The sequence below is a fragment of the Xenia sp. Carnegie-2017 genome, unplaced genomic scaffold (genome assembly GCF_021976095.1).
Source record: "Xenia sp. Carnegie-2017 unplaced genomic scaffold, XeniaSp_v1 HiC_scaffold_14, whole genome shotgun sequence".
Lineage (NCBI taxonomy): Eukaryota > Metazoa > Cnidaria > Anthozoa > Malacalcyonacea > Xeniidae > Xenia > Xenia sp. Carnegie-2017.
This window is the reverse complement of record NW_025813447.1, coordinates 5815807-5830883: the sequence shown is the minus strand read 5'-3', so window position 1 is coordinate 5830883 and position 15077 is coordinate 5815807. Positions and strand designations below refer to the sequence as shown.

The 15077-nt window shown below is 34.6% G+C and overlaps 2 protein-coding genes across 2 annotated transcripts; both read right to left on the bottom strand.

The window, feature by feature from the left end:
* Positions 1-771: 771 nt before the first annotated feature.
* On the bottom strand, positions 772-7255 carry LOC124433660. Its single transcript, XM_046983439.1, has 12 exons — positions 7216-7255; positions 6834-6915; positions 5844-5992; positions 3377-3491; positions 3215-3298; positions 2615-2795; positions 2421-2510; positions 2217-2288; positions 2066-2135; positions 1876-1962; positions 1614-1801; positions 772-1503 (listed from the first exon to the last, which is right to left on the bottom strand). Exons 4-12 carry the CDS (start codon positions 3413-3415, stop codon positions 869-871), a joined length of 1446 nt encoding a protein of 481 aa, XP_046839395.1. The 5' UTR covers positions 3416-3491; positions 5844-5992; positions 6834-6915; positions 7216-7255; the 3' UTR covers positions 772-868.
* A 136-nt stretch (positions 7256-7391) lies between these two features.
* On the bottom strand, positions 7392-10180 carry LOC124433662. Its single transcript, XM_046983441.1, has 4 exons — positions 9823-10180; positions 8384-8478; positions 7919-8030; positions 7392-7759 (listed from the first exon to the last, which is right to left on the bottom strand). The coding sequence occupies exons 1-4, from the start codon at positions 10178-10180 to the stop codon at positions 7413-7415; spliced, it is 912 nt and encodes a 303-aa protein (XP_046839397.1). The 3' UTR covers positions 7392-7412.
* Positions 10181-15077: the final 4897 nt, after the last annotated feature.

Below are 15077 nucleotides of genomic sequence, written 5' to 3'. Positions count from 1 at the left end.
CCAAAAAAACCGATCACGTTCTTTTCTTAACATCAGAATGTTACTTTAGAATGTGATTGTAGGGAGGGGTTGTATTGCGTAGAGAGTATTTGAAGCTCACGGCAAGAATGCGTGATACGTAATACGTGCAATGATTACCGTAGGCGTGCAAAGTGACAAGAGTGTTCGATCTGTAAAATGGCTTACGTGTTCTGTGAAATGGCAACAGTGCTCAGTAACGCAGATTAATAATTTTGAGTTTTATATTATTTCAATCCAAACACGTATTCGGATTCATTTCTCATTTACCTCTTACAGCGGCAGTGCCATCAAGGGTGCCGAAACAGACCGCACTCTCTCGTCAGCATCGTTTCGTTAGCTTGAGCATCGGTAAAGTTAGTCATCTGTTTGGAGTTAATCTCGAGCAAAATATGAAAGATGGGAAGGCTTGTAACGTTAAAAGACAAATTGGATGATTTAGACGGACAAATCATGAAATTCGGTGTTTTCAAAAACTCGCCCCAGACCCCGTTGATCAACTGACAAAGCTTTGGATACGTCTCGGCTATTTTATATATGATATGAATGCTCACAATTTTAGATGAATTGGGTTGGGTAGACAGAGCTAATTGGTTGGGATATATGTCGCATATAAACTCTTACTCGTAAGACATTGATAAATAATAAAGAACATAGTTCTCTCACAATTCAACGACAGGTCAAAACTTCCGGTGTTGTACAGAAGAAGAGAAAATGACTGTGCACTAACATGACGTCAGAAAACCACAAATGTTTGCGTGATATCAGTTATACTAGATACGTGAACAACTAAATTACATAATAAGTACATAAAAAGTAGCTATTACTTTACGAATAGTAGCTATGTCGTCTATTCAATGTCACTGTCCACTTCTGAGAGCTCTTCGATGTCTTCATCTTCAGTATCGGATTCCTCATACGGTGAGCTTTCAGATTCATTGGGAATGTTGACATCATTGGTTAAGTTGACAATCTCAGCCTGGAGAAGAAAAGTTTCTCCAAGTGGAAGCTCAAAACTTTTCTTCAAGCTGAACAACTCATTCCGCAATTTGGTTTTAAACCTTATCAGTTCATGCTTTGAACCAAGCATGAATTCATCGCTGCTCAAATCACCAAGATCAGCAAGTGCTTCATCAATTTTTGAGATAAGATTGGTGTAATACAATAGAAGCCTTTCTCTTTCCAAGTTTAAAAGTTTCTCTTCCTCGTCACATCGTTTTAGGATTAAGTACATATCAATAGCCTTCCTCTTTGTGTATACTGGGACCGAGGCTTCCCCTAGAATGTCATCCTCACCAGACTTAATTCCCTCATAAAGGTCTGATGTAGGATCTTTCGCGTTGTCAAATGTCAGACGATCGGGTAAACTGTTTATAAAATCACGAAGAGAATCAATGGCAGCATTGTGTTTCTCAATTGTTAATTTCATCTTGTTCGTGATCTTGGTGATTTGCCTGGACAAGCGAGTGGCAATTTTTTGACCATCTAAACAAGTAAAAGGAATACAAGATTAACATTTACAAGAACAACAAAAGACAGATATGGTAACATAGCTTAGGTTAGAAGTATTCGAAATTTACAGTGCATTACAGTACCTGCATACTTCTTTTTCAATGTTATTAAGAAATGCCTTTCTATGGAAAGTCCATGTAAAGCTCCGATAGTATCGTTTCGTTTTCTTTGTATGACTTGCAATGCGACGACATCAAAATTAGGATGACCAGGTTTCCATCTTTCTTTTACAGAATGCTTTCGTTCAATATCTTTTAAAATCTTTCGAAACCTGTTTACATAAATTTTGCGCGTATGTAAAAAAAACTTTAAAGCAAAATATTGCTTTGACACATTTATACATACTGGTATAGTTTTTTCGACATCTGATGAATTGAGTAATCTTCAGATGTTATCCGCTGGTTTTCTTCAAAACATCCGAATGATGTAGCACTAAGAATTTAATAATTCACCAATTAGGCTCAAAAGAAATATTAAAACGTCTATAGGCATGTATTATAGAGAAACAGCCAGTTTAGTACATTAAAAAACCTACCTTAGTTGTTTAAAATGCAGTAGCTTTTGAACGTACGTCACTTTCCAGTTTTCCGTGATTTCTTTATGTTCTGTATTTAAAAGTATGTCTTTATATCCTACAGACTGAATTGTTAAGAATGAAACTATTTGCCATGAATAACATTATATACCTGGGTAGACTCTTGACATAATTTCCTTCTCTCTGGCCTCCCACTGACAAACAATTTCAGGATCGTACGTCACTAACAAACAAAATAAATTCTTATTTCCTTGGATGCAAATTGAATTGAGAGTTTGGTTAGGCAAAAAGAAATCTTAAATACTTTTCGGCCACAGAAAACATAAGAAATTTCTAACCTACCAGAACTACTTACCAGGTAGTTCGCTAAATAAATCCTTCATTTCTTGTTGCGTTTTAATTTTAAGTTGTAGACATTTTTTAAGCTTCGACGTTAACGATTTTCCTGAAACAAATCATATACAAAAAATTAAAACAATTAAGGCGCAACAAACAAATAAAAACATTCTCATTGTGTCAACGCATAAAGCAATGACAATATTCAAGCACCTGCATTGCTAAAATTTCTTCGAGATAAGTGAAGAAGCGCGTCTGTCAAAAGATCTACTCTTCTACTGGCAGACATCTCCTTAGTAATGGCTGAGAACCCACGAAGGTAAGCCCAGAGCCTTTCAATAGCCTCACCATCTGTAAGACCAAAACCATCGAGCCTTCTAGGACTGAACTTGACCTGTTTTTTTGAAGACATTAAAAAATAATATTTTACCTACGGGGCTTTTATCAAGGAAGAAACCAGAGCAGAAAAGATTGTCTTTCTTCAATCGCTACATCATTACCCAGGGATGTACTTTTCTGGAGGAAGGGGGTGCTCTAGTTTGGATAAGATTCTAGTGGCTGCTTGTTGCCGTAACATGCAAGACATTTTTCGTTAAATTTTGTTACTTATATAAAATGATTGGAGATTTTTGAAATTGTGCTCCATAAACCCCAATTACGATCGCTTGATGGTTTGATATACATAAATTTCTTAGGGAAAATGCCACTCCTCATCCATCTCCACTAATCAAGGTTGGAGGAGAGCACATTCCTTCGCAATCCCGCCTCTTAATCCATCCTTGTCATTACCAGGTACAAAGCTTTTTTCATTACCTGGCATGAAGCCTTGTGTCCATAACAATGAAATATCGGCACCGAAATTGACACTTTTGACAAAATGTCATGCCTCTTGTTTGCCTAGAACGGTACCAATTTATTCAAAGTTTAGTTGGTGAATGAACTTGTCCCACATCATACATGCCAACATTAAGATACCTTTAAATGTGATGATAATACACATCCAATATCATACATTATTTTTAAATCAACACCAGGACTTTGGTCAGCATCTTTTAAAATGCTTTGGATTAGGAACAGCGAATACGAAATTCTGAATATTAATAATAAGACACTAAATACACTGGTCAACAAAAAGAAACTTTTTAAAAGGTGTCTGATATTTTTTGACTGATTTACTATATTTTTGCTATGCTAAATCTAGAAATAACATTCATTTTGCTCTCGGAGGTCAAATTTTTTTGCAAATTTGAATTTGAAATTATGCGACTTTAGTTATATTTTTTTAAAACAAGGTTTTCAAGATTTACATGGTTTCAAGATGTTTCAAAACAAAATGTCAGTTTTTATGATAAAATTGCAGTATTCCAAGAAAGAATCATGTACACCTCATGTACAGTACATTTAACTAAAAATGAAAAGTTAATGTTTGCATTATTACGATCTAAATTTTCGTTTTTTTTGATGGTCGCGAATGTTTTGGTGCTTGCACATCTCTTTTTAAATTCCAACAGTTGTCCGCCATCATCACCATGTCCCACTTTTCTCTTAAGTCATGGTGAAAGCGCTCTCCTTGCTCATCGCTTAAAGAGCCAAGATTTTCGGGATCAATACCAGCTTTTAATTTTTCAGTTGAAAAATAGGGGAAGGTTTTACAACGAAACTGAAAACACCGTCCATCTTTATCCAAAGTTTTAGTGAATTGCCTTATCAAACCGAACTTTATGTGCAGTGGAGGAAATAAAATACGTCCCTTGTCAACTAGAGGCTTGTTTATCACATTTTTTGCTCTACAACTTGCAAGCTCTTCACGTACTGGCCATTCTTTTTTCACGTAATGATGAGTACGATTCCTACTATCCCAGAGGCATAAAAGTATGGGTATTTGGTAAATCCAGACTGTTGACCAAGCAAGAAGTTGACCATTTTTAAGTCAACGCAAATCATCCATTTACGTTGGTCATAAGAAATTTTTTCTAGGACGTACTTAATTGCTGCATGCTGTTCTTTTAATGTTGTCGAATGTGCCAATGGCGCAGATGCAAATTGATTTCCATTGTATAGCAACACACATTTCAAAGACCTTTTGCTGCTGTCGATAAAAAGTCGCCAATCCTCTGATTTGTAATTCAGGTACGCCGAGATGTTTCAGTAGCTCTACTATGTCATTGCGATAAACTAATTCTTTTTCTTGAGCAAAAGATCTTAAAAATTCCTGGTGCCTGGTACGGAAGAAACTTACCTTAACTTTACCATTTAGCATGCTCTTGTCCTTTAAACGAGATGCAAGAAGTTTGGCAGAGTCTTGGCAAATTTAAATCGCGAACAAGATCATTTAGTTCGTTTTTGGAAAACAATTTTGGCTGCTCATCATTGTCATCGGGAAAGGATGCATCATCGGTAGTGGCAATGCTTTGAGTTTCATCCTGGCTACTACTTTCTTCAATACTTGTATCTTGAAATACAAATACGGGAATTTCTTCACTATAAGAAGTAGGGCGCATAGCTGACGGTAGATTGGGATACTCCAGTGTTGTGCGATTTTTTCTGTTAGTTCCCATGACATTGATAGCACAAAAGTATCAATCGGTTGCATGATTTGAAGGCTCTCACGAAATCATGGGGATGCCAAAGTTCATGGACTTTTGCGTGCCTTTGCTCCATTGACGGAGATGCTCTGTGCATCTTTTGTAAACCATGTGAGGTGCCCAACTTTTGTCTTGATCGCCGAGCTTCATGCCAAAATATGCATAGTAAACGCGCTTGATAAAGGTGGTGACAGTATTGCGATTTGGTGCAAATGTGTATTCACCACAAACATAGCAAAAAACATATGGCTTATTTTTATTACTTTTTATTACTTTTTACTTACATTAATATGCTGGTGTGTTTTAACAAGTTTTACCATTGAATTCCAGTATGGGCTAAATAAAGCCTTATTTTATCTTTAAATATCCCATAATAATCGCAAAACCTAAACTCCCTTATTGAAATTCAATCAATAATTGCTTATTAAAATGCTTTCTTCTTTGTATTGCTAGTGCTAAAAAATTTTAATTTGTTCAGATGATAGAACTTTAAAAGGTAAATGGTTAGTACTTCTGTTGTACCTTTCTCGGGTATTTAAAAGTTAAAAAATAGAAAATTAACGATAGCTTAAAATCTCGACCTGACCCAGCAAAAATAATGTTATTTTTGGACTCAGCACATCAAAATTGTCCAAAATCAGTTTACAAAACTGAGACACCAAATTTGCTGTTGACCAGTGATATTATTAAAGGGTAATAATAGATCTCGTTAGCACAGAATCGTTTTGTCCTTTGTCCCTTTATTTCAAAATTGACACAGGAAAAGAAATTATAAATCGACGATTTGTTCTCCATACTACCTCATCAAAGATCAACAATATTGATAATTACGTGCAAACCAAGGCTAAGACACTAATCTTTCCCCATATTTAGTGCTGAAAAATCGTCCAGGGTGTGAATGCCGACTGCAACAACTACCAAACACTCCTTTTTCATCAAACAGTTGATTTTTTCCTTTGGAGTGAAGTGCTTCTGTAACTTCTCCTGCCTTAAATATCTGACAACTCTAAAATAAGTTGGAGAACATTATAGATTAGCACATACATAACAATTGTTTTATTACTATAAAAAAATACATGACAGTTTACACAATCAAGTCATAGACCATGCATAGACATGATAAATTAAAAAAAAAGAAAAAAATTGGCTGTTTGTAATTTTGATTTTAAATCCACGTAGCTACTTACGTATGTATGAGGGCCCATGGACCTGCATGAAGCATAGACCTACTTTTCTCAGGGGCGAAGCCTGCCCAATCTTTTACTCTTACAATGCTAATTTGTCAGCAAAATTGTTAATAATTTCTTTAGAAAATCAAATCTATTCATTGTTTTTCCAGTGATTTAATACAAAAATATTTGCAATGTAAAAGTAAAAAAGTGCTGGCTTTGCCATTGCTTTTCATTGGACTACATATAAAGTTTGTTTTCAAACTATTCACTACCCCCCTTCACAGAATACTTTTGAAAAGGCTACAAAGTCCTTCATCATGCAATAATTACCTCTCCTACTTTGTTATTAGACTTGCTATAATGATCAACAAAATCATCTACTTCATCCTGATCAGCAAACTTAAGGCAGCCATGGTTTGGGACGGCAAAACTATTCCCTGCCAACTTTTATGAGTTAGACCAAAGCAAGCATCCATGGAATGAATGGCCACACCTAACTCACCAGTCTAAAGCAAACAAAGCTCTTTAATAAAATGAAACGAATTTCATGGTAAACATGTAACACTTCATATTTCACAACAACTTTAAATGTTCTGATAATATATGTGACAAAAAAGATATAATTTAAAATAGTTCACAAAGCAAATAGTAGAAAAAAAGAAATCAAATACTGACTTGTGGGCAAAGAGGGCAATTTCTATAATCAATCAGGTCTTTCTGTATGAACTTTAATGATCTGACTTGGTGTTTGAAATATCTGACAAAAAAATCAAATTCTTAAATGATATAATATATACAGTCAAACCTCTTGTATTAAATGACCCTGTACTAAGCAGATACTGTGCAAAATCCAAAACTTAATCTCATATAGCTAATAATAATGGAAGTATAATGATGAAACCTCAATCAAGCTGACACTTTCATTAAGCTGACACTAGTCTGTTGTCCAATGGTCTGTACTTAAAACAGGTTAGACTGTACTACTCTACACACATAATCTAACTATTAGGTCTACATTAAATGTAAATAGACTTTTGTTTTATAACATATAACATACCTGTATTCATCAAATGATCCATTGTTTAACACATTATAGATGTTTTGACCTTAACAAGAATAAAATGAACACCTAGTAAACTTGTGCATTTGTTTCAAAAATAAAATAAGGTTGAATACACAAAGTTATAACAGCAAAGGAAACTTCATGTACAATTTGAATGTGCTCTTACCTTATTTGAGGCAAATACACATTATTTATGTTGTTTGTAAATAACAGTGATTCAATAAATTTTTTTTGCAAAGTACAACCCATCTATTTCCACTATTTGATGGGTAGACTATCATATGGGTGCACAATTCAGGTTTATGAGAAATACATACCAGTCTAGGTAGCATTTCAGGATATTCAACTTCAACAGTGCTGCAAAATTTGTGCAAGGATACATGGCTCTCGAGCAAGAATTTTTCAGCAAAATCCATGAAGTCAAAGTGAAATGCAATTTTGGGTTTAGAAGATGAGCCTGGCCACAGCTGGAGTTTAATTAGTTTTTCAGCATCCTTAATACACTGACAGAATTCAACAATTTTTAAATGCTGCCGACCTAAATTTTGTATGAGATTAAAAATTGGATTAATTGATATGTAAATAATTAACATAGAAATTATTGGCCTAAATGAAGCTAATGCTTAACAGTATTACTAACATATACACATTTACATGTAGTTAAAGTCAAAATACTGTCATTGTTGCCATTCTCTACCTTTTCCATCCACACATATTATAGTACGTGATTCTGTTGAAGAGCAGTTAGCATGCTGACTGTCACGTAATATACCACCAAAGAGTAATGGAACAAACATTTCACAATCAGTCTAAAGAGTAGTTATTTAAGCATCAGAACATGTATACATTACATAAGGCACCATGCACAGCATATAGCAGCATATCCTTCTTGAAAATGATTGATAGTTTTAACAAAATACTACAGATTAAGTTACTTTAGAGTTACGACATGGTTGTAAAAAATTGCCAGCATTTGATGAATAATAGAACTTAACAAGCCAAATTCCAAATGTAAAAAGCAAAAATATTTCATCTGAAGCATTGACTTTTGGAAATAATCACCTAGAATTGCCTTCTAATAGACGACTTAACTTGTTTATGTTTTGCTGGCAGGCAAATTTTATAGGGATTCATCTGTGCCGCCAGAAAGAATTAAGCTTACCTTCCATACTTCAACCAAATGGAAAACATTCCTCGTTCGATGAAGGGATTCCGCACACTCAAAACAGTAGAACTGTCCGTGACCGCAATCACGACCAGTGGCGTAGCTAGGAAAAATAGTCACTCCCGCCAATCCATCTCGCACCGGAGGCGCGACCCCACTAGGGGGGTCCGGGGGCATGCTCCCCCGGAAAATTTTGAAATCTAGAGCCTTGGAAACAGCATTTCCTGCGATTTCGAGGGCGAATTATTTGTTGTACAATAATTTATAAAGGTACTAAAGGTGGCTCAGAGAAACGTTACGCAGGAGACAATTGTCCCCTAAAACATAATTTATTCATCACTGCCCCTGCATAAACAGAAGAAATTTGTATTAGCACAAAAAATAATATAGTATACGACACTTCTAAAGCGCATAGAGAGATTTTTCTTAGCATTCTACTTGTTAGTTTAAACTTGTTTAGATTGGGGCAAGTAGACAGGGATGGCTTTATTCTTTAAAGTTATGCTTAATTTTCTCAATGAAGTACCATGTATTATACGAACAAATATCAAAACACATACTATACTCATCATTTATAAAGAAAGGCCAGCCTCCTGGGTTTTTCTACAAATTTTTCAACCACCTCGTTATGCAACACCTCTGATTCCTCTTTCTTTTCAATGATATCTTTCTAGACAAGGCCAACAAAACACTTTCTGCAAGGTTGTACTGCCACACAGCCAGTCCTTCGCCTCATAACAATCTCTCTGAAATGCTCTTCCCTTATTTTGGATAGTTAAATCAGGAGTAGGCCGTTCATGAACGATAACATTCTGTTCGACCGACGATCGAGCAGAGAACGGTTTAGCTAATAAGCTATTTACTAAATCAACATCAGTTGAGCAAATCGCAGTCGCACTTGAAGCCATTGTGTCATACACAAATACAAAATAGCAATTTGAGAGTAAACACAATGGAAAATTAATACCGACAATGACACGTAATTTGATAATCACTAATCGCTGTACTCGTATTAAAAGGTCGAATAATTACAACCTCCGCCAATTTAAAATAGCGGGAGTTCGACTATAAAAACAGCAGATTTGAGCATGCGTCAAGTCTCTTAGCCAACCAGAATTCAAAACTTCTTATATAGAATTATATTTTATGTTCCGCCCTCTGAAGATGGGCGGAATACGTGGAGAATCGCGCGAGTATGCAATGTGCGAGAAAAGGCGGTTGCTAGGTTACATAACAAATCTTGAGATTTTGCTGTATTACGATTACGAACCACCTAATAAAAGCGTAAATATGAACGAATAAAACATAATATTACAAATTGTTCGTGAAATAATGTATATCTTATGTCCAAATAGAATATTTATTATTTTTTTGGGAAATTTCTACTCCTGCCGGGCGGGAGTAGCGGGACCGCTAGCTACGCCACTGATCACGACATCTAATTTCTGCTTTCTTTGCTGGTATCCCATCTTCTAAACATTTTACGCAGAGTTGTCCTGGCAACATGGCACAATTTTCGATGTACGACTTTACTAAATTATCTTGCAAACACTTCCAGGATTCGCTTTCATTCACTCTCCTCCTTTCATATCGAGATCCAGTTCCACGTAAATTATTTGTACCTTCGTTAAGGTTTTCTTGAAAGCCTTCAAATGCATCGATCGTGCGAATGGGAAGAACAACATTAGGAGAGAGAGAAATATTTTTCCTACTAAGTTTCCCAGCCGCAGAGTATGTCTTCACAGTCAAAGAGTATGGTTTTACCCTGCGGTTGCCGCTCCTACTAAGCGCCATCTTTTCTGTCTGTCTCACACTAACAGTGTCCAGAGATATTGAGGTCAGGAGAGACAAACATAGCCTTCAGATAGCACAGAAAGCAATCTAAATTGGCTATCTTCCGCATTCTAAAATTTAGAACTCTGGGTAATACCCATTTAGAATGAGCTAAACGGGTGGTTTTACATTGACATTTTATTCGAATTAAGTTTCTTTTGAAATGAAGCTTATTGTTTTTTATAAACTTTTAGACGTAGCAAGCACACAATGGTAGCATATAACAGTGCACTCTATGTCTTTGGTGGTGATGATGGGTATGCTATATGTTTTGTGGTTACATACTTTAATTTCGAGAGAGAGAGACATTTTTCTCTTGCTTTTTCTAATCATACCTATATTGCCTCATTAATATCCAACTTGTGTTGACCATTGAACAAACATTAATGTGTTTATCCCTATAAGCTCCAAATACCACACACTTTTCTCTATCTGATATTTAACCATGTGGCCTACTTTTCTTTAACTTGTTTTCACATTTTCTATTCTCAACAATTGTATAACAACAATTTACTTGAATCAATATCAGTATTTTTTTAAAAAGTAAGATTTCTTTGCCATTTAAGACATTCATGCACAGCCTTGTTTTCGAAAACTTCATGTAGAATGTAGACTGATGTGAAACTTTACAAAATGAATAAAACATAAAGAGAAAAAGATTATAGACCATAGAGGGTATTGGCTGTTGCTCTTGCTGAACTAAAAAATTTTTATTTTAATCAAACAAAGTCCATTATTTATGTGTTGTTTGTCAATGGACATTTTATAATTATGGTTATATTTGAAAAGTCTTTCATTAGTAAGTTGGCTTTATTTTGGAAAAAATTGTGAAACCAGAGGGATCGCTAGAAATTTATAACTTTATGAAAAGATATGTTTTTGTTTTTATTATATTGATATTTTTTGTAATTATTTCAATGTCATTGGTAAGTCAGACAACAAGACCGTGCACATTGATGCAAATTAGACAAGTAAATAATGAACTTAAAAATGGCATTGGGAGAGACACCACCTCTGATGAAATTTCTGTATTTTAAGTTGCATAAAAATATTTATGAAGTTTTGCTAACATGGTACAATACCTATGGAAAAAAAATATCACCAAAACCTCAAAGTATGATTATGACAATCTATACTTCTGAATGACCTGTCTTTGAAAGATCATAAGGATAAGTAATTTTGATTGAAATGTAACTAATGCTTCTAAGAGTTGACCTATCCTATATTAGCAGTTGATCTACCTAACAATTTTACATAGAGTAAACTGCAATTTAAAGTCAATTCTTCTAGTCAATCAATGGAAAAGTTTTTTGTCAGTTGTAAATTGTTCAATTCTTTTGATTATAAACGCATTAATCATACGTTTATATATACGTAGTGATATTGTTGAATTTTTTCCCTCTATTATTCATCTTGCATATCTTGGTCACTCTTATCCAATGATGAATGAACATCTTTACATGGTCATGATCATGTAAAGTTTTTGTGCAGGTATTGCTTGTGTGGAAACGATATAATAACAATGAACTAAACACCCAATTATACGGCTATTGATGCAGTACTTTAGCATTATATAATAATTACTATAAATTGATATTAATTAGTAGGAAGGCGTTACTACGCGTATCTCCCTCTAATTTAAATGATGTTCTTATGATAGTAAAAATATCAGACTATCATTCTTGGGTTTTGGTTTTTCCGTTTGCATGAAACATAAATGATCATCAAGTACAAACTTATTGCATATATGACATAGAGTTTCCCTACAGCGATGTTCGTTTTGTCTGTCTTTGTCAACTATAGATGAACACATTGATGACAATCAACCCCTTTGGACCGACGCAATTTTTTATGACAATTAAAACATGCAGTAGAGCGACAAATCTTGAAACAAACCGAACACATATGTTTTTCATCTGAAATCTCAACGCAGTGTTTTTGTGTGCACGTTTTACAGACATTATAACAAGGGTGATTTAAACCATTTTTGAAGAACTGAAAGCATTTGTCACAGTAGAAATGCTCACCGTGGAAAGCCGGAAGTTTCGCAGGGTTAATAACATTGTAATGATGATAAGCTTTTTACTGCGGCGGGGCCCTCATAAATGACTGTATTTCGAGCATTAAAATCAATAACCTGAATTTGATAATCTAATAGAACCCCTTGAAACTTCGCCAACTCCGGAGTCCACAAAGACCATAGGAAATATTGGCCTTCTTGTATAATTTCAAAGCTTCTCGCTTCTGAATAGCTTTACCCTGCTTAAATTGTTTGAGTTTTGGATTCTTGTCCGCTATGGTCTTTGCAACAACAAGAGCACGAGCACAGCAGAAATCACCTTATTTCGTATAGTAATAATTGACTTTTTAACTAGGCTGTCTTTGCTATAATCTAAGACTTTTAGTGAAGTAGAATGTTTTTTACCGGACCCTGTCGGCTGTCTTACAGCAACAACATCAACAGTAAACGACTGATCCAAAGGGATGTTTTCACTACTCTGCAAAACATTCGTTATTTCGGACATCACCCGGTTTGAAGTCATTTGAATTGCATGCAACAATTGTGTGCTTATGGGGGACTTGAGTTCACTCGAGCGGATCATGATTCGCATTCTGTCTTCTAGAGGTGTGACTAAATCACACGCCTTCTTTACCTACGTGCAAAAAAAGAACATTTTCTTGATTTAAGCTATGTGAGGGAAAAGCATGAAAATAGAGAAGTATTTTCTTACACCTGATCAATTGTATTGGCAAAAAGTTCGTTTAATTCCTTAAAAATATCTTTAATCTTGTACACTTTATCATCTCTAGGTCTTTCCATCGTAGCCCTGAAAACACACCCAAATGCACCAAACTTTTTCGCGTGTTTTTTGGATATCTTTTCCATATTGAATTGTATTGTGTCTTCGGAGACATCAGCCAAACGGTCATCTATTTTTTTCTGCAGCTTCAACTTTTGTTCTAGTAGCTTGGCAGATTTTTCTTGCCAACGTAATGATTGATGATTAACGTTGATGATTAACGAAGATTTTAATTGTTTCCAACTCAAAAATTTATGATTATCTGGTTGACAGGTTCTCAACAGACATTCAGAATTATTAGATTAGTTTAGATACCGATAAGTTGAACCGTTTTAACAAAACACAGATGTTTCACCCAAACTAATTAAAGACTTAGATGAGAAAACGTTTTTTTGCTTGGTGGTGTATGCCTCGTATTTAGCAATTTTGATTTTTTCGAAAAAATACATCCTATAACAAGTTTAGATTTAACAAATAGTGCATTTTTTTAACAAGTTTAACAATGATGCATTGAATTATCTCCTACCATGTTGATACAAATGAAATGCGAGGTGTACGAATTGACTACTTTTTGTCAAAAGTTATTGGTGGTTGTGAATATCTTTACTGTTTATTCCATCTAAGGTTTGTTTTTCTGCCTGTTTAAACTGTTTACAGATAACTTTGTGTTTGTGTGTAACGATTGCTATTATCATTCCAATGAATATTTTTTTGCTGTGTTAAGCATCATGAATCCGATTATAAATGTCACAATGACTCCATTTTGTCTGCATTTTTCGATTATTTGATTAAGGCTTCTTTTAATCATATTTCCGTCAAATTTTTTACCCATGAAAAATAACAAAATAGTAAGCCTATAGCTTCATAAATATGCGGGCTCTAGCTGTGCTAGCCGATTATAATTACCTCAAGGATTAAGTTTTGTCTGCATTTTTTGATTGTTTGATTAAGGTTATTTTTTATCACATGTCCATCAAAATCCTTTCTCCATATTAATGATACGAAAATAGGAATTATTTAACTTTGCAATGCTCAGGTTCTGGCTATGTTTAAGTTTTTGTCCACACGTAGCCGGGTATTTTTGAAAAAACGAAGGTTTTTATCTCTGTTTTGGCCTTCCGTCCATACGTAATGGGCGTTTTCCATGACAAATACGTGTGATTGTCTTTACTGTTTATTCTATCTAAGGTTTGTTTTTCTGCCAGTTTAAACTGTTTACAGATAATTTTGTGTTTGTGTGTAACGATTGTTGTTATCATTCCAATGAATAATTTTTTGCTGTGTTAAGCATCATGAATCCTATTATAAATGTCACAATGACTACATTTTGTCTGCATTTTTCGATTATATGATTAAGGCTTCTTTTAATCATAATTCCTCTAGCTGTGCTAGCCGATTATAATTACCTCAAGGATTAAGTTTTGTCCGCATTTTTTGATTGTTTGTTTAAGGTTATTTTATATCACATATCCATCTAAATCTTTTCTCCATATTAATGATACGAAAATAGGAATTATTCAACTTTGCAATGCGCAGGTTCTGGCTATGTTTAAGGTTTTGTCCACACGTAGCCGGGTATTTTTCAATAAACGAAGGTTTTTTTCTCTATTTTGGCCTTCCATCCATACGTAACGAGCGTTTTCCATGACAAATACGTGTGATTGTCTTTACTGTTCTATCTAAGGTTTGTTTTTCTGCCAGTTTAAACTGTTTATAGATAATTTTGTGTTTGTGTGTAATGATTGTTCTTATCATTCCAATGAATTTTTTTTTGCTGTGTTAAGCATCATGAATCCTTTGATAAAAGTCACAATGACTACATTTTGTCTGCATTTTTCGATTATATGATTAAGGCTTCTTTTAATCATATTTCCGTCAAAAATTTTCCCATGAAAAATACCAAAATAGTAAACCTACAGCTTCGTAAATATGTGGGCTCTAGCTGTGCTAGCCGATTATAATTATCTCAAGGATTAAGTTTTGTCTGCATATTTTGATTGTTTGATTAAGGTTATTTTTTATCACATTTCCATCAAAATACTTTCTCCACACGAATG